Genomic DNA, 20,740 nt, shown 5'->3' with positions numbered 1-20,740 from the left:
GGTCATAAGGCATATGTACCCCTTGTCATATACATGACATTTACAATCTATCACCAAATTCTTAACTTTCAGTTGATTTTTTGGGACAGGTAACAGTAGTATTATTTATAAAACCACTCAGTTATCAGTATCCTATTTGGCATTTTGTCAACACCTAAATATTTATGTGGTTTAAAAAAATGGCATTTATATTCTTCCTTGCAAGGTAGAAAATTGTAAATGGTATCCGTAAGTGGTGCTTTAGAGCAAATGAGATAATATGTATCAAAATACCTTAAAAATTATGAGTTATGCAAGTATAAACATTGCTGAGAAGGAAAGTATGTAGGAATTAGAGTAATTATAGATGGAAAATGACAAAATTTTAAGAACATTTACAACTTGTTATGCTAATAGTGTTGTAATACTTGATACTGATCAAAACCAATCTTGGCATCTCATCAACTGACATTTCACTTAAAAATACTTAGAGTAACCCTTGAGGAAACCACAAGATACAATGTGATGGAATAGACAGGGAAGGTAGAGGGATTTACTTTTCACTGGGTAGCCTTTTGTACTTTTTGAATTTTGTTCCAAATGCATGCATGGACTATCTTAAATAAAATCTTAACACAAATCAAAAGATTAAGTTTATTTCACTTGACTCTCTTGTTCCTGATCATAAAATGTAAGAACTAGACGAGATAGATCAGTTTCAACTCATTTTACAGATATGAAAACTAAATTCTGAAGATAGTATTCATAGTTACTTTCCAGAAAGATTAGGAAAAATGGAATATATCTTCCAAATAAAACTGTGTAAACACTTAATAGAAAATACCCAAATTGCTAATCAACATGAAATTTTAAAATATCACTCATTACTTTGCTTTATTACCACATCTGTCATTTGCATGAATTTTAACAAGCTTCTTTTTAGACTAGATTACTACTTTGTAATGAGTGACCAGGTTGTTAAACAAGCATGAATGATTTTCTTTAAGATTGTCCAAAACTGGATGCCAAGTTAGTGACCCACTTAAAGAATCTTACATTTACCACAATTTTGGTAATTTTTCACAATTTGTTTCTCAGCTCTGCTCTGTGTGACCTTGTTTTCTCAAAGAGAAAGAAAGAATTAACTTCCATTTTCCAACAAATTAGCTGCACAACCAGTCTTCTCTGCAATAGTTTTCTGCAATAGTTTAAAAAAAAATGTCTACCATTAGATCTAGGAGGGTGAGGAGGAAGAGAAATAAGGAGAAGGAGGAAGTAGGGAGGAGAGGAAACCCAGAAGAGAAATTTCGGAAACTCAGGAAGAGGAACCCCTCTGGGAATAGTAAGATATTTAGAGATAAAGCCTCTTAGTGCTGCAGTCATTTTGATGTTTTTCCTTCCCTATAAAAGCATGCTTCTGATCCAATTCCATTTTTATGGAACCACTAAATCTAGGAGCAGGGAGGGATTTTTGAAATTCTCTAGTTTGTGCCTCTCATCTAACAAATGAGAAAAACTGAAGGCCAGGAAGGCAAATTGTTTTTTAAAGCTGAAAAAGTGGTTAGTGCAAAGGTTTCCACCAGAGTCCAGATCTCCAACTTCTCATGGAAGCCATTTGTCATTGTTTTCATATATAGATGGGCAAAAAGCTTGTATGGAGTGACAGCTTTGGTTACTGCTGTGATTTTTTTCCAAAAGAGAAAAAAACGTATTTGTACCTGGCTCTCCAGGTTTGAATTACTGACCAGGTAACAACCTCACATGCATAGAGAGGTTCATCCTGGAGCTGAAGCCAAGCCACCACTAGCTATACAAAACAAACCAATTATCTTCAACAGCAAGTACATGTCCCCTCCAACATTCAAGGCCAATTCAATTTCTATTGGTTTTCATTTATTATAGTTGTTACTGGTTGGGAAGAAAAACCCAAATCACATTCGGTTTGATTTTCTGAATCCTCACCAAAAATATGAGGAAGTGATGCATGTGTGTATATGTGGTTTGTATGTTTGTGTGCATGTGAATATGTGTGCTGTGGTGTGTGTGGGGGGGGTGGGGGTGGGGGGTGTTGGGGCTGGGGATGTGTGGTGAGTGCTGGAAGTTGATGTTAACTAGTTTTTCCAGTATTTCTGCCTGAAGCAAAATAATCTTCCTACCCGAATGTGATTTACAAAGATACCAGGCAGGACTGTATCCTGTGCTTTGGTGATAGCATTAATCAATAAATTCAATAATTCCCTTGACACTTTAAAATTTCTTGGTGATGGAGGGGGTGACCATTTGAATGGCTGCATGGTGATATTGAAAACCAGCTTTATTTTAATTTTTATCTATTCTTGGTCTTTGAGTTGTAGACAAGGTTGGTTCTCAGCATCTGTTGAAGGAAAATGCTTGTGGTCAAAGTGCTCACAGCCTCACTCATCAGTTGTGGTTTACACCTTTGGAAACACAATGTGTTGATCTCAGGTTGTTCATGCTAATTTTGAGAGTAAACGGCAAAATCTGTGTTCATTCCCTTGGAAACCAAATGTTCACAGTATTAGCTGACAAATACTGGTTACGAGCTAGTGTTGTTTTCATTTTTACCCGAAGCATCACTCAGTGTGTGAATTTTTAAGTCATGCGGATGTGTCACACACACAGGAGCAGAGATCTCTCCTTGCCTTGCTCAGGGCTGTGTCCCTGGCACCTAAAGCAGAACTTGGCACAAATATGTGTTAAATGAATGCAGGAAGAAAGAAGTCAGATGTTTGGCCACAGAATCTTAAAGGTTTAGAGCCAAATAGACACTCTTCTCCCGTTTTATAAATAGAAGCCAACCCAGAGTCTTTAGATGACTTGTGTTTGAATCACACTTTCTGCGACCTTCATAATCTAAGCTCTTTAGCATAGCATTTCAGACCTTTCATGATCTGGCTCTTTCAACCCAACATTATCCAACAGTGTACTTTTAGTTCTATGGGTTTCACAAAGAGCTCTGGAGTGCCAACTCCGGGCCATCCACAGTGCTTGGCAGTGAAGGTGAAACCAGGTTTCTCCTTTGAAAAGCTTCCATGCTGGGAGAGAGACTCACAAATAATTCTTTACTCCATAACTCTTCTACCAGATGAGGACTTTGGCTCTAAGTTCTCATGCACAGCTCTCGGTACTTCCCCACACACAGTTCATCTTGGCTCTAGTTAGTCATGTTTACTGCTCAACAGTAAGCTTGTGGTGGGACAGACGCTACATTCCCACCAGAATTCTGATGTCTAGCAGTATCACCAGCATATGTTGAGTACTCAGTAAACATTGTGGATGGAAGGAATGAGGGCAGAAAGGAGAGAGGACATGCGGAGATACTTGGGATAAATGTGTGGGGCCCTCTGGAGATTTCAGGAAGTTTCTAGAAAGCTTCAAGTGAAGCCTCTTCTAGAGCAGTGTCCTAAAGTTTGAATAAAGCTAGTCTGTAGGAAAAGCAGGGGAAAGTTCCTAAGCAGTGGGGAGTCCACATGGTTGTGGAGGTGGTGACCTAGCATGCCAAGGGATGTGGACGACAAGCCAGTGAGCACAATAAGAGCTGCTCGAAGGACCAGACCTGGAAGGCAGCATTTCATCCATAGTTGAGCAAAAGAAACGTCACTTATGAAACTAAATATTTTTACATGTCAGAGCTTTAAAAACCCAGCTATACATTGCTGCAAATATATTTAGCCTACTGTTTGCTTCTTGGTCAATGGAAGACCACACTATAAAAGCAGGTCATACGTGTGACATACGCTGACATACGCTGTTAACTAAAAATCTTAATTGACATTTCTGCAATTTACATCGATGACTTAAATTTATAAGAAACCAGGAATGGTTTCTTGAATTAAAAATCATATAAGAGAAGCTCTCATTTCCCCAAGTTTCTATACTTGTCATTTCTCTTTTGAAATTATTGGGGATAAAACGTTCCTCCCTTGGCTCTTTGATTCTCTTATACTTGTGGGATGACTTAACCGATAAATAACTGGGCAAAAGGGTCCTCTCTAGTGTAACCCATTCTCCCTCAACACTCAGGTGGAAATTGCATGCTCACAGGCTGCAACTCTGCTCCTCTCCCTCGAGGGAATTCACTGCAGCCACCTAGCCTCAGGAAGGAGCACTGTCACCTGCAGGGCCCACATTCTCTCTCTTCTGGGAGTGAACTCAATTCAGGCTGGAAGGGGCAGTCTTTTGAAAAACCTTGTTTTCCAATTCCGTTTCAGTAATAATAAAATTGAAAATAAGTTGATTCACATATGACACCTGCGTCTACTTTGCAATTCTTAGAACTCTGAAAGTAGAGATACGTGATTAAGTGGAACTTTCTAATCCATACATATGTTACAATAAAGGTGGTTTATTCTTAGGTATTGTTTGTTGTATTATGTGAATGGATATGTGGGGAAAGAGGAGGTGAGTGAGTAATATACATACCAGCTTTTATTAACCAGGATGTTAAATTAGGATTCTCTGATTATGCTAGCTTTGTAGTTTAACATTAAAAACAAAATGAAGGAGTGAATAGCATTATTTGTAAGCTCTTAGAAAACAAGCAAAACAATAAATATTCTAATTATCTTGATCACAATAGCTGTTAATTCTTATTTTAAAGATTTTTGGAATTTGACTTAACTGTTTTCTCTTTAGGTTATAGCGTGTAAGGTTTTTGGATTTCAAATATTAGTTTCCCAGGTGCAATTTTCATAATGGCATACGTTCATTTCTATTAATTTGTTTCAGATCATTTGCGGTTTAACTAACATCAAAAGTAAAGTACCAATATGTGTTTTAATAATGATTTATGGTTTACAAAGTACTTTCATGTATATTATCTGAAACAGTGATTTTTAAACATTTTAGTTTAAGAATTTATTTAGCATCTAATGAAAACTATCACTTAAGAATATATACATATGCATGTGTTCACAGATACTTCTCAAAACTAAGGAAACCAGGATTCTTGGAACCAGGCTTTAGATTAGAGGTTGCCAACTCTAGCCCAAGGGCCAAAACCTAGCCACAGCCTATTTGGCCTGAGACCTAAACATAGGTTTTACATTTTTAAATGATCAAAACACACACACACACACACACACACACACACACACAAATGAAGAATACAATATTTCAACATGTGAAATGATATAAAATTTAAATTTCGTGTCCTTAAATAAAGTTTTATTGGAACATGGCCATACTCTTTAATTTACATATGGTCTGTGGCTGCTTTTTTTTTTTTTAAACAATTTATTTTTAAGTAGGCGCTACATCCAACATGGGACTCAAACTCACAACCCTGAGATCAAGAATCACATGCTCCACTGCCTGAGCCAGCTAGGTGCCCTTGTGGCTGCCTTTGAACTATCATGGCAGAGTTGAGTAGTTTCCAGGCCTAAAATATTTACTATCTGGCCCTTTACAAAAAATGTTTACTGATCCCTGATCTAAAGTTTCAGAGTATATTTTATGGTTTTTAGTTATATTATGTTGAGTATTTGTTTAATTATGCTTAAGTTTAGGATTTGAAAGGGACCTCTACACACTGCTTAAAAGAATATAAAATTATTGACTAAATGACTTGTAAAATAATGCTAGAAATCATTAATGTGGTATTTGGAATATAAGGGCATGGCAAAATGGTTCTGATATTGCTTTAAGGGAAAAAAGGAGTCTGAAGTGAACAATCAGTGTGATCTCAACTACATAAATACTATTAAAGAGTAGAAATCAAGTTTAGAAGAAAATATGCTCAAATGATAGACCTCTTGATTGAAGTTATGGATTTTTAAAAACATGTTTACTATTCAGGACTTCATATATTATACAATGTATCTCTTTGACAATAAGGAAAAACAAAATATTGAACTAAATTAGAGTACAGTTGTTCAGTTAAACTCTCAAAGATTAGAATCTTCTGTGGTAGTATAACTATAAATATGTTCAAGAGAATGAGTTGATAGACTGAATGTAATTATAGGACCAGAAATCATTTTGAAAAATTAAATTTTACTTCATTTAGGTAGCATGACAGCTTGGTATCAGATGCTTTTTCTTTTCTTTCCTGAATGCAAATTTATATCCATGAATCTGCTAAAGAAATGTTGATCTTTGTGTTAAGAAACAATTTTCCACAAAACTGAAGCATTGTTAGTTCTATACTGAGAGGCATTTGGTCAAAATTTATGATAGATTATTCCTTGTTCATAGGAGACTCATGAAATGGTCATCAACATAATGCATAGATTCATGATGTAAAGAAAATTAAACAATTTGACCATTTTTTTTCTGTAGCTACTATACTGGCTTTATCTACTTGGTGAACATTTGAATGAATATATAAATGAATAAATTACCTTGTATGACTTTCTGGCTCTGGAAAAAATACATAGTTTGATATCTTGATCAGGACAACTCTTAATACTCTTAAAACATATTAGGGATAACATGACCACATTAATTAAATTGTCTTATGAAGAGTTGTGAGAAATCATTGAAGAGAATAAAATCAAGCTGGGATACAAGGAGCCCAGAAGCCCATTCCCCACTGTCTTCAGTGCTGTAATTGTGATTAAATTGTGAATAAAACAAAAAGGTGTATTCTTAAATAATGTGAGGGGAGAATCTGATGTATCAAAATGATCTACTGAAAAGTAAAACTCAGAATCCATTTGGTGGTTACTGCTCTGGCAAAATGAACAAACAAAAGAATATCTCAAATCTATGTTAGCAGCAACAGTATTATAACAGAAGAATTTGAGAAGAAATAAAAATAACCATAAGAGACTCAGCAATAGAGAACAAACTAAGGGTTGATGGAGGGAGGTGGGTGGGTGATAGGCTAGATGAGTGATGGGTATTAAGGACGGCACTTGCTATGATGAGCACTGCGTGTTATAGGTAAGTGATGAATCACTAAATTCTACTCCTGAAACCAATAGTGTAGTGTATGTTAACCAACTAGAATTTAAATAAAAATTTGAAACAAAAGAAATAAAAATAAAAATAGAAATGTTACTATTACGCTAATACAAAATTCTACAAAATGGGTATTTTTATTCCATCTTTAAGACAGGGAGGCAAACTAATTTGCCTGAGGTTGCAGAAGACTCAACATGGACCAGACTTCAAAGCCTTGATTCTCTTCTCTGTGTCACACTATCACCATTGCATTGACTTTTTAGCCTTGTTTATTTATTTAATGAATTTGAAGATCTTTGTCCCTTTCTAGTGTGTTAACAGTCCAACTCAGAAGCAGCATTTGGAGGACTACATCTAATATTTCCTTTTACTCAAACCAGATCTTAAAGCTTTCTGTTCCCTGTCTCCATTTCTCATTTTACAGGTCTTTGGAAATGTGTCTATAAAATGCATTCACTCTTTACTGATCACCTGCAATCTGCAAAAGAGTGTTTGAGGTATTAGAAATTTAGTATTGCCACAGTCCTTCACTCTAAAGGGGCAGATAGTCTTATAGGCGATACAGATAAATAAATGAGATTATTATGTGAGACCAGAAGGCACATTGGTAATATGAGAATACTCAAAGTGGTATGAAATGTGGACTTGGGTGGAGGGTATTCTGTAAATACTTCCCAGAGGATGCAAACCTGAGCTGAGATCCAAAATATGAGGGTGACTGAGTTGAGTTAACTTTGTAGGCAGAGGCTCTGCCAAGAAGTGCCTTTGGAAGTTTGGCAGAAAGCAGGCATTTGCTCTGTTCTTAATGTGCTGAAGGTCATTCGGCATGTCTGAGCAGTAGTGTGTGTGCGTGTGTGTGCATGTGTGCCCACCAGTGCCACAGTAGAAGAATGTAGAGGCTAAGTTATTCAAACTATTGACTGGTGATAATAATAAGGCCATTTAACACTTACTCTGGGCCAGGCACTCTTGCAAGTAATTTTAATATCACATGTTTATTTGTCATAAAAAACCCAAGAAAAAGGTACACCATCATGATCTCCATTTTATATACAAGGAAAAGGAGACACACAGAAGTTGAGTGACAACTTCAGGTTTCCAGACCTAGGGAGCAACACAACTGGAACTTGAGTTCCAGCCAATCTAGCATGAGAAGCATGGTCCTTGGACTAGTATTATCAGCTTCACCTGGAAGCTTGTTAGAAATGTAAAATCAACCCAGACCTACAGAACCAGAATCTGCATTTTAACAAAGACCAGGTCCTACCTGAGCACTTCAAAGTTTGAAGAGATCTGTTGTAATCCCTTATAATCTATTATTGTTTCTCTTTAACTTTGAGAAGGAATCTGGACATTACCTTAAGGCCAGTGGAAAAGGAAAAGTTTGAAGTAAGAGGTTGGCAAAGTCAAATGTGTTTTTACACCAATTGTTTTAGGTCAATCGCTCTGGCTTCAGTATGGAGCCTGCAGTAGCAGAGGGCAATCCTGTAGGCAGAGAGACCAGTGAAAGGCCTACTGTTCGCCAAGTACAAGAAGATGGCAGCCTGAAATTGGGTGGTGGCAGTAACAAAGGAGAGGTGTAGGCGAATGCACAGGACAACCTTGCCAGAACTTAGAGATTCTTTGGGTATTTGAATTGAGGGAGGGGAGGAGTTAGTTCCCCCAAGTTTATGGCTTGAGCAACTGCTTTCACCATGGTGTCATTTACTATGTAAGAGTATACCTGAGAGAAATTGGGTGGGGAGTCGGAAACGATAATTTGCTTTTAGATTAAATGATGAGATTTGGGAAGACTTTGGGGCAGCCAAGTATAGCTGTTTAGCCAGGGCCAAAGAAAGCCCCGGAAACCACGTATAAATGGCAGGGAAATCATATAAATTACTTGGGTATGTTGGAAGGGGTCTTTGTGCAAGTCCTGGTTTGTCCCTGATATCCCTTCCTCCTCTACCATTTAATTCATTGGGGTCCAAGCCTACTCCGAGCAGTTTTGTATTCAGCAGACAATTAAACATACAGGTCTATGGCTCAGAAAAGATACTTAAGCTAGAGATACAGATTTTGGATTCATAAGCCTATAGAACAGATGATAACTGAGGCAGTGAGATTTCCCAGAAAGAGAAAAGGAGTCCAGGATACAGGGGAGAAGAAGAGAAATCTGCAAAGCAGACCAAAAAGAGTGGTCTTTGTGGGAGAGAAGTAAGAGTTTGATATCATGGAAGCCCTGGGTAAAGCGTGTCTCAAAGTGGGGGAAATGGAGAATAGGGTAAAATTGATTCTAGACACTGAATAGATAATGAGAAATGTCTGCTGGATTTAGCAATACACTAGTGATTGACAACCTCCATGAGAGCTGGGAAAACCTGATGAGGACTAAAGCCAGATTACAATAGACTGAGAAGTGGGGCTCGGGAAGCGGAGATTAATAGAGTGTAGACAACTTTTCAAGAGATTGATCTATGAAGCTGAGGAAGAGGGGAACTGGAGGAGCTCAGTAATGAAGGAGAAACGTTTTAAGATGGGAAATTTGAGCATGTTTGAGTGCTGATAAAAGGAGCCCATAAAGAAGGGAAGATTAAAGACTGTGATGCTTGAAAGGGTAATGGACACTTGTATAGCTCTTCCTTTTATGTTCCAGTGTACCAGTAGGTAGGTATGGAGATATGGGAGGATGGTCAGAGAAATGGGAAGACTCCTCTGCTGGAGTGGAAGAGTCATCTGTTCCACATTCTGGGGTCTTTAGTGAGTTAATCCTACCAGCATTCCATCCTAAGCCTTGCTCTCCACAAAAGGAACTGTTCTGCTCCTTGAAAACTCCACTTTTATTTCCATTACACACTGCTCAGGACAAGTATGGCCATGAATTAACTAAGCACCTGCTTTAAAATTTAAACTTTAAACTTGGGGCCCCTGGGTGGCTCAGTCAAGTTGAACATCTGATTCTTGATTTCTGCTCAGGTTATGATCCCAGAGTTGTGCAATCAAGACCTGTATTGGGCTCTGTGCTGAGTGTGGAGCCTGCTTGGGATTCTCCCTCCCTCTCTCTTTCACTCTTTCCCCCTCTGTTCCTCCCCAACCTGTGTGTGCTCTTGCTCTCTCTCTAAAAAAAAAAAAAAATTAACCCTTAAACTAAAATCCTTGCCTTAGCCTTACCTGTCTTCAGGTGAGGACAGTTTAGAGAGACAGTTTAGGCATACTTCTGTCCAAAACCCTTTAAAGATTTGGTGAACCCACTGGTACCAAAATATGTCTGAAGCTGAGGTCTCTGGTTTCACAGAAACCAGTGGCTCGTAATCAGGACCCCAGAGAATACTCAAGGGCAGATTTCAGGTATCTATCAACCCCAGATATGTAATTGAAAAATCTATTTGCAATGGGCTTTTTTTTTTTTTTTTGAGAAGAGGATCCATTGATTCTATCAGAGTCTTAAGGGCATCTGTAGTCTGTGGAGATAGATAAATGCTCAAGCTGATAATTTCCAGGGTACCAAAAAGTAACCAATACTAATGATGACAATCAGAGAGGAAAAAAGACAATTATAAGAACATGGAAATACAAGTTTGTTTAACTGTCATCTGACTCAGAATTTCCCATGTGAACCCAAGTATTTGGTTTTCAATTCTAAAGAAATCATGTTTCCTAGATTGAAAACATTAAAAACAAATCAAAGCTTTTCCAACATGTTCTAGATGAACATTTATTTTCAATATTATAGTTGAAAGTTACTAGGCTTGCCTAAGGAACCCAAATGAATCTACCTTTATTCAAAATGTTGTTGGCAAGTATAATAAAAATCAGAGGTAAACTTGTCAGTGAGGTGATATGACATTAAAACACAAATCTGCTGCTCTTGCTTAGAATTGGCAACTAATGGTAACATGTGGAAATCAAGGAAGTGTAGAAAACAGACATCAGAGTTTACCTTCCCCATCAAACAATTTGGATTATGGCTTCAGGCATGTATCATAACAAATATGTTAAGAAATATCTTGTATGATACATGCTTGCAATATTTGCATTAAATATTAATCTATAGGCTTTGCTGATGAAAATGCTAGAATTTATACATGATGATATTGTGAATGTGAAATGACAGTTAAAATGATGTGAGGACTTTCTTACATTTTATTTATAAGGATTACACGTTTTATTCATGATTCTTTTCAGTTTCCACATGTTTGAAACCCAAACTAACAGCTTAGTTTTCAAATGGCTGACAGATACCACAGAGGGTCTGACTAAACTAGTGAGGGAGAAAGTGTAAACACATATGGAATGTATGCTTTTGCTTAAGAAACGCTGTTTGTTTCAAGAAGCAATGCTTAAGATTCCTGTAATAGATTATATATTTGTGTGGGCCAGACATACAGACATTTCAATTCAATCTCAGAAAACCTAACACTAGGAATGATCTTGGGGCGACTGGGTGGCTCAGTCAGTTAAGCATCCGACTTTGGCTCAGGTCATGATCTTGTGGTTCATGGGTTCGAGCCCCATCGGGCCCTGTGCTGGCAGCTCAGAGCCTGGAACCTGGTTCAGATTCTCTGACTCCCTCTCTCTCTGCCCCTCTCCCGCTTGCACTCTGTCTCTCAAAAATGAATAAACGTTAAAAAATTTTTAAAAAATTAAAGGAATGGTCTCTAAGCCTGCTTCTGGAACAAGCAGGCAGATTTTCCTTGAAAATAGCAGGAATCTCACTAACTCACTTCAAATCTGTAAATGACTTCAAATTGTGCTCCGGATACATAAACCCAGCCATAAAATAACCGCAGTGATAAAGTTAGTCATTCAAATAAACGAAGCCAAATAAATCCCCAGAATCCTGCCACCTTTTTTTTGTTGTTGTTGCTGTTGTTTTATGGCAATGAAGCTATAACGTGTATAAAAGCCATTTTCACAACTCAGGAGGCAACTCTGAAGAGTTATCTGTCCACTATGTGGCCCCCGCACACATATTATTGAAGTGAGAAATCTGAAAATCTCAGCTTATAACATTTGATAACTTTTGGCTCAAATAGCTTTTTAAAGTTTCTAAGAAACTTCAAGATATACACTTACTTGCCAAGTAAAAGTGTTCTCATAAGAGGTTACTAGAAATTTTATAAGAATCGCTTATACTTAAAAAGAAATGAACGCCGAAATACCACATAAAAACCACAAAGGAAACATGGAAAAGAAAACAGAACTTACTTTTTCTTAAGTTGCTTCTTCCTGTGATTTAAAGAGTAGGAAAGAAGAATATATGATGATTTTTTTTCCTCCAACACATCCAAATGTCAACTCCAAGAGGAATAGAATGAACCACCAGAGCTATCTGAGGGTCCCCCCAATTGCAGCTTTTTCAACTTTGTAGAAGAAAATAGGAGGGTGAGTGGGTTTCCTCCAAGTCTTGTGATGTGTACGTAGCTGACTCCTACTGGGCTGAAAAAGCACTCCTTGTCAATTTTTACTTAAAATTGGGAGTAACAAATTGTCTGCAGGATATCCTTAAAGGGAAATTCTGCCAAAATTAGTATTTGAAATATCTGGATAAGCTCCAGAATTTTAAAGTACAATGTGTATACACAGACAACTCACATGCACACTCAAGAAATTTCCACTGCCTAGGCTAAATTAAGGGCATATTTAAATTTTTAACAATCTCTAAAAGGATGATGTATTTTCCTTTTCCTTGATTAATCTGTTTTGTTTGTTTGATTTTGTTTCGTTTTCTTGCTTTCTGGTGACTATCTGAACCTGTCTCTTAGGTTAGAGATGGCTGCACTACAGAGCTTTTCTGTCGAACTATCTGGAAAGAGATGAAGCCCCATGTTCTTACCTGAAGAATTTTTGGTAGCTTGAGAGATAAACCCTGGGTTGTGGCTTCTATCACTGCCTTCTTGGGAAACTTGGGAACTTTGAGCCTTGGATTTGACTAGAATAACTCCAGGTAGCTACCTGCTTCCTGCACGCGCACTGAGGACTTACCACTCCCTGCTTCTTTCTGCCTGTTGCCCTATGAGCTGGCATCAATTGTTATGTCACAGTCCTGGCTATATGACTTCACTTAAACATAGACTCATCTGGTCTTTTGAAATCTTCAATTCAAAAATGAAAAGTGGGTAGAGATTTCGAGAGTTGGATCTAAAACTGTATTTGAATATCGTAATCCAGAACAGGAATTCTCCGTGGACCAGATGGACTAGGGGACATTTGCTCCTAGAATTTCTACTTGAGGCCATTTCTTCACTTTATAAAGTGGGGCGAGAGAAGAAATGTTCTCTCTGAACTTCATTTGTTCCCAGACAAAAACTGTTCTTGTTCTAAGTGCTAAAGAAATTATATGTTAATATTTTCTGAGATTGAACTCAGGTACACACACACACACACACACACACACACACAACAAACAAAAAAACCCAAAAAAAGTTGAGTTGGGGAAATGTGTGCATTGCTATTCACCTGAATTTGATGATTTAAGATGAGAATGAGGGGCACTTGGGTGGTTCAGATGGTTTAGTGTCCGACTCTTGATTTTGGCTCACGTCATGATCTCAAGGTTCATGAGACTGAGCCTGGGTCAGGTTCTGCACTGACAGAGCAGAGCCTGCTTGAACTTTTCTCTCCCTCTCTCTCTGCCCCCTTCCCTGCTCATGCTCTCTCTATCTGCCTTAAAATAAATAAACTTAAAAGATAGATATGAAAATGAAAACATGGTGAGCAGCAGCAACAAATCGATTCAGTGAAAGGACACAAGTACATTCAACTAGTAATAGATTGTAATCCGCATGACCCTACTGCTAGCCAGGCATTATTTTTATCCTTTTATAGGTGAGGACGTAGAGTCTCGGAGATATAAATTGCATATGTTCCCCTCTAATTATGGGGCCATCACCGTCTTTGTTTACACCCATGCTTCCTGAGAGGGTAGTCTACATTCTCTGATACAGCTTCTGACCCTCCTGCTTTATCCTCCCACAGTTGCAATCTGTCTTCCACTTGAACCACTCCACCAAAAAAGCTTCAGTAAACTCATAAAAGGTCTTAATTAGCCCTCCAAAGGGCACCGTCTTTAACCTTACTTGAGATTTCTCATCTCTTTCCATGTCTATTTCTTTTTGAAATTTGCTTTCATTAAATTTGGTTTCACTAAGTTACATTCTCTTGATTTCCTCCTTTTTTAGCACCATCAGCCTCCTCTCCCGTTATTCATCTCAGCCTTCCCTAGAGCTATGGAAACCATTAGCAATTATACGACTACCAAACCTGTGTTTTCAATTGTTATCACTCTCTGAGCCTCCAGACCTGTTACCTGTTGCCTGTTGGCCATCTTTTTCTACAGGTCCCCAGGCATCTCAAACTGAACGGTCCCTAATAAAGCTCCTCATCTTCTCCTCACTTCAAATCCTCTCTAAGGGCATGGGCACAATCATCCAAGCCGTCACCTTAGACTGTCCTCACTTATTCTCCACCATCCCCATCAGTCATCCCCATCACCAACTTCTGCTGGTTCTACTTTGTTAGCTCTCCCTCAAATTTGTCATCCTCCCTGCACTCTGGTTCTCACCTTTCCCACTTGGATTACTCGATCAGTCGTAGAACGACCAGTAGCTGCCTCAGTCCAGTCCCCTTCTATCATTTCTCTACATCACTATAAAACAGTATTTTAAAATCAGTTTATCAAATTAGAAAATACCTGCTTCTGGAGCACCTGGGTGGCTTAGTCGGTTGACCCCCCAGCTTCGGCTCAGGTAATGATCTCACAGTTCGTGGGTTCAAGCCCCATGTTGGGCTCTGTGCTGACAGTTCAGAGCCTGGAGCCTGCTTCAGATTCTGTGTCTCTGTCTCTGTCTCTCTGCCCCTTCCCTGCTTGTGCTGTGTCTCTCAAAAAATAAATAAATGTTAAAAAGAAAAAAGAAAAAGAAAATACATGCTTCTTGCAGAAAACGTGGAATAAGAATTGAAAAAAATAAAGAAAATTTAAAATGACTTGCAATCGAAGAGACAGCCACAAGTCAAATCTTAGCCCAAATCTCTTTAGAATATTAGGTATGTACATGCAGAAAACTATACAAGGACATTTATACAAATGTTTATACGGTATATTTAATTAGAAAACCAAGACCACATTATATAGAGTTCTGCATCCTTTTTTTTTAACCTAATATACCATGAACAATTTTCCAAATAGAGTATCTTTAAGGTGGTTGTGAATAAAGGCTGCAATATAATGAAACACACGAAGTATATTATGGACTAGTGGTCTCTCTTCTTTCTGTCTCTCTTGCTTTCTGATTTGTTTTCTTCAACACCAAAACTTACCCTGAGCGTTTATCATGTATGAGTCACAAGGACTTAGATTTTGGTGAGAAAGGGGGGAAGGAGAAAAATATAAAACACTCACTTTAAGTTCATTTACATTTATTAGATACTATTTAAACAACTGTATTTTCTATACTTACCATGTGTCATGTCTTCAAGCAATTAACCCAGTCTGTAAGTCTGCATGGTAGAGTTAGGTGAAAGGTATATTTTAGGTGAGTAGACAAGATCAGTAGGAAAGCAATTTGATCAAGTGCTTTTTCTTCTTCACATTGAATGACAAGAAACATATGAGAAACCCCATAGAACCTTTGTCTTAGCTTGACTAGTCAGATATAGGTTTTTTGGGGGGCAGACTAGCATCTGAATAAAAAAGAGTACTTCAGAGCCAAGGAGACTGCCTCCTTTCTGGGCAAGGCAGTCTGTCCATGCTCCTCTTCGACTAGAAGCTGGGGAAAAAGACTTGTACATATCAAGTCCACATTTTACTTTTCAGACAGGAGAGACATTGATTTCATAAATAATAGTAATTTTAAAGGATTTTGATATGTTCTCAAACTGCCTTTTAGAATGGGCAGTCTTTCTAAGAGACAAATCTAATTACCTTATTTTCCTGGTTAACCTTGTAAAACTCCCCGTTTTCAGGATGATGGCTAAACTTTTTCGCTTAGTGTACATATAAGGTAGTTCATGATCTCCCTCTGGTCTCTCCAGCTTCAGCTTACAATGCTTCCCCAGATCATTTTTCACATTTCTCATACTTAGGGTTTCCCAAATGTCTCATTATTTCATATTAGTTCATGTCTTAGTACTTCCCGATCTCCTCCTCTCTCTCAGAAATGCCTGATTTCACTGGGCTTGTCCTACTTTTCTGTCAGGACTCAGTTCAGGAGGTCATCTCCAGCCTGTTCAGTTCCCCTCCCCACTGTGCAAGACAGTGGACTTTCATTTCTTCCCCCATAGCATCCTCTGCTCGTTGATTCTTGCCATCTCCTTGAAACAAGGTGTATTTATTTTTCATACTTTTACATATTCAACTAACATATGTATTTTTAAATTATTTATTTAAATTCAAGTTGGTTAACATACAGTGTAGTATTGGTTTCGGGATAGAACCCAGTGCCCAACAAGTGCCCTTCTTAATGCCCATCACCCATTTAGCCCATACCTCCCCTACCTCCCCCATCTAGCAACACTCAGTATGTTCTCTGTATTTAAGAGTCTCTTATGGTTTACTTCTGTTTTTATCTTATTTTTCCTCCCCCCGCACCATGTTCATCTGTTGTCTTCTTAAATTCCACATGTAAGTGAAGTCATCTATTTATTTGTCTTTCTCTGACTACTCAGTGATCAAGAAGAAGGAAATGTTGCCATTTGCAACAACGTGGATGTAACTAGAGTGTATTATGCTAAGTCAAAGTGTATTTTTAAGATTTACATTTGTATTCCTAGTTCTTCGTAGTCATACGGGATCCAGGAGATTGTTGAGCTCAGGATTGAAATTCACCATGTCTCCCTTTCTTCATCGCACCACAACACAATCTCTTTCCTCCTGCTCTGTAAACACACATCCACGATGTGGATTAGTCATATTACTAATCACTGAAGAGAAATAGAGGTGCAAATAGAGGCAAACCTGGTAAAACAAATAATAAAACACTGGGAACTTATAAAAATTTAATACATATTCAAAGTAGTTATTCCTTCTTTTTTGGTGATGTAAATTGAATAAACACTTTTTATTTGTGTTTCTGTGTATTCTGTTTCTAAAAGCCTGAAAGTCAAGGTTTCTTTGTCAGATGGTTTGGAACAAATTTTTCCCAGGTTCTATTTAATTTTTTGTTCAGTGTCGTCTTCAAAGTAGAGCAACTTGTGTGAATCTAGGCCATTTTAATGGCCACTTTAATGTGGTCCTAGATTTCTGTGGAAAATGTGCATCTGAGTTTATGTTTTTCCTTCATCTCCCATATATACTGGGGTAAAGGCTTCATTGGTATTAGTCAAAGAAAGCAAACCTTCCATGGTCTCCAACCTCTACCCAACTAACATGTTAATTCTTGATAGAAAAAAAATGTCCCGTTGGCCCTGGGATGAGTAGCATTTCTGGGGAAGCAATGAACTCTTTGTTCTCATACGCTGCAGGGATGAAGTTTTGGTGTGATGGTGGGGTGGTCCGGAGCCAAAGGCCAAAGAATTCTTGACATCTTTGGTGCAAAAGGTGATTTATTAAAGTACAGGGCAAGACCCGTAGGCAGGAAGAACTGCATGGGGTCATGATGGGTAACTCCTTACATACCTTCAGGTTGCGAGAGGATCAAGGATATAGTATGTCTCTAAGGAATTTTGGAAGCAAGGTTTCCAGTAACTTGAGGGGCTAGCTGTTGCTAAGGAAACATTTATTACCATTTAATAAAACCTTAGTCATAAGAGCCTTTAGATGTATACTGAGGGGCCATAAGCTTGGAGTATGATTGCCAGCATGTATCTTGGGGCAGTTAAGATAAAGGAAGTAAACTTACAGGATCCTGGAGGTCGGGATAATGTTAAGCTAAGGTTCTCCTTTTGCCCTAAAGAGTCATCCTTGAGACAGCTAAGCTCCTAGAAGGAGGTCACTCTGCCTGTTTCAAGGACTTGTCAATGGGCTGTAGGCAGTAAGGGAATTTAATTTTTCATTTGCCTTAGATTCCCACATTACCATGGCAAGCACTTAAACTCTTTTCCTTTGTTCTTGGGTAGCCAGAAGTGTCCAAGGAGTATCACTCATATTCAAACAGGGGGGTGGTGCCAGCTTGCATTTTGCCCTCTGCTTGCCCCATGCTCCTTCTTCACGAACAATCACTGTTGCACTCTGACCTCATCTTTGGTGCTTTATGGTCTGACTAAAACACACTCCCTAAAAAGTTCAAGATGGTTCTATATTCAAATTAAGCAACTTATACATTTATTATTCTGATTTCATATCAGTATCTTTTCTGAAAATTCACTGATTTTGATAAGATAGGCCATGGTTCACTGAATCATTCTGATGGCTAGAAGTGGGTTTCCCTTGACTCTTCAGAAACATGTGGTCTGGAGAATGGAACACACGAACACATTATTCAGAAAGCTTTATTGTATCTGCAATAGTAGGAAGTGGCAGATAAGAGTATAGCTGTACATTTGCTGACATGTAGCTAACTGAAGATGATTTACTCAGGTAAAATGGTTCATGACTGGCAAACTTTCATGGAATGAAACACTGAGGACTATAGAACTATTTTTGTGCAAGAAAATATAATAAAATCTTTAAATATATTCAGGAAAAGAATTTTAAAATGTGAATACGTTACATGTAACATATGCATCAATTAATCCTAGTAGTAATTAAAATAATGGAAGCTCCAAAGTACCACAAAATTTAACAGAAATAGGCAACTTTATTTTTAATAACACTCTTAAATCTTCCCATCAAGATCATAGTAGATAACCATTTAAGAATTTTTATTTATCAGTGAGATTAGATTTTTACATACAAAATCAGCTATACCACTTTGTTTTCAAAAACAATAAAAATTGTTCTTATTTACTGTGAAAAATATGAACCATTTTGATAAATGAAAAAAAATTAATGTAATCAAGACAATCCTTTTCTTTTTATTTGCTTGGTCGTCTCTCCTATTTTTATTCCTACAAATTAGGAAGGCCAGAATGATTTTATTTGCTTCATTGTTTATGACCTAGTTTGAATCAAATGTGGATTACTCTGGTATCTGCTGAAACATAAATGATAAGTTCTTAAAGACTGGATAAAACCTTAGGTTTGGTTTTTAATATTTTGAAAGCTGAATAAAAAAAACTACCTGGAGTTTGTGGTCACAGAGGATTTGTCATTTTCTTCCTTTGCCCATATGAAAATACATTAATAGAAAATTACCAGTGGAAAAACATTTTTAAATTTAGGTTACATTCCTATCAACTTTAATAATAATGTTTAGTTAGCAATTGTATCAATTTCTTTCACTCAATATTAACACTCTGTCTGAATTAGAGTAGAGGTAGACTGATATTTGTATTCAAACATTTTGAAACAGGAAGTTTTAAATGCCATATGAGGAATTATATAAAATAGTATTTTAATATTTGAAATTTAACTTACTATTATATTCAAAATAAGTTTCTTTTTGATAATAATAAATTGTTGCTTAAGACTCACTTGCTTGAAATTATTACACCAAGGAACTATTTTAGTTACTTTTAACTACTAGTAGTCTTTAGAAAACAAGAATACCTATTTTCTTACATGGATTTCCATTTTTGGAAAAAAAAAAGTTTCAATGACTTCAATGCACTTATAGATCCTCCTACAACAAAGCATTAGGAGCCAGAGTGACTACTGATATAAAAAATAACATTTAGAAATGCAAATTGGGTTAAAGAAAAAATACTTGTATTACATTTTTAGTTATTCTAATGTGATTTATATCTATTAAGAAGTAATTTTTATTTTTTCTCTCACTCTTGTTAGTGTCTTGTTTTACAATAGACCATAGCAATAAATGGGCCCCTCTGGTGTTTTTCTGCAGCTGTAAAGGCATCCCTGAAACTGTCAACCACATAAAAGTTCACTCCTGTGGGGGCAATGGGAGGCCCTCTATCTGCCAGAAATAAAAGCAGGGGCTTAGTAATAAAAAGTTCTTCTGCAAATTTCTGTATTTTAGGTTTGAAGCATTGTCTATTAATTTTCAAATACACGATTTTTATTGTTGACACCAAAGGGTTTTTTTTTTCCTTTTTAAAAAACACATGGCCACATTTTAAGTTTCCACCTAATATGGGTATAAATATAATAATGTCACTTGAAATCTAACACAACGAATGAGTCCTTTTCTAGAGATGAAAGATATAGAAAATTTATTCTTCATTTAGCATCTGAAAATAAAACTGAAATGGTTAATTTTTAGAATTATATTGTGAAAAAGAAATCTTCCATGGTTGAACCCAATTTATAAAATTCACATTTTTATAAGGTTTACATTGAATACAACACTACTGTTTAGACTGAATTGCGTGTGTGTGGGTGTATGCATGGGGGCATTACTGGGAGGAACTGAGGACTGTGAAATGAACACTTTGTGGTAACCACTCACCATATTAAACTTTGGGAAAAATGTATACTATATGATAAAAGTAAATTAAGATCATTACTCTTCTGTCATAGATGACTTCCTGGATTTGAGAACAAGGTCTTTAATGGATGAAGAAAGTTCTTGAAGCTCTTTACGAGTAGTATTGGTGATATCTTCTTGTTCTTTGTCTAATTCATCACTCAAAGGATCATCTCCCTGGCCAGTCTTCTTATTTTGACTAACTAAATGCTTTACAACTAAACCTTGATACTTTACCAAAAGAGTATGCTGATCCTGTGAAAAGAGAAAGGAGAAGAAAAGTTAACAAACATTAAATTAATTTTCTGTGGAACAAGCATGATTTGTTCAACCAACACCGATCTTTATAAATCAGTATAATGATCCTAAGTAGAAAACTGAATCAAGTAAGG

The 20,740-nt window shown here is 37.2% G+C and overlaps 2 protein-coding genes across 3 annotated transcripts in view; both read right to left on the bottom strand.

Annotated features, from left to right (window-relative positions):
* Nucleotides 1–12,895, bottom strand: part of FHL5 (four and a half LIM domains 5) — a 41,245-nt gene extending 28,350 nt beyond the window's left edge. Inside the window, exons 1-2 of one of the 2 annotated variants that reach the window (XM_042939385.1) lie at nucleotides 12,722–12,895; nucleotides 12,094–12,114 (exon numbers count right to left, since the gene is read on the bottom strand). The gene's annotated coding sequence lies outside the window, so the exon portion shown is untranslated. The remainder of the gene's footprint in view (nucleotides 1–12,093; nucleotides 12,115–12,721) is intronic. The other variant, XM_042939384.1, reaches the window with a different exon arrangement.
* A 5,705-nt stretch (nucleotides 12,896–18,600) lies between these two features.
* UFL1 (UFM1 specific ligase 1) overlaps nucleotides 18,601–20,740 on the bottom strand; it is a 33,242-nt gene continuing 31,102 nt past the window's right edge. Inside the window, exon 19 of the mRNA XM_042939383.1 lies at nucleotides 18,601–20,603. Within this exon, the coding sequence (XP_042795317.1) occupies nucleotides 20,385–20,603 (219 nt within the window). The 3' untranslated portion in view covers nucleotides 18,601–20,384. The remainder of the gene's footprint in view (nucleotides 20,604–20,740) is intronic.

This window comes from Panthera leo, chromosome B2, assembly GCF_018350215.1.
Source record: "Panthera leo isolate Ple1 chromosome B2, P.leo_Ple1_pat1.1, whole genome shotgun sequence".
In the NCBI taxonomy this organism is placed as follows: domain Eukaryota; kingdom Metazoa; phylum Chordata; class Mammalia; order Carnivora; family Felidae; genus Panthera; species Panthera leo.
Note: the sequence above shows the minus strand (reverse complement) of the source record. Positions and strands in the feature narration are given on the sequence as shown.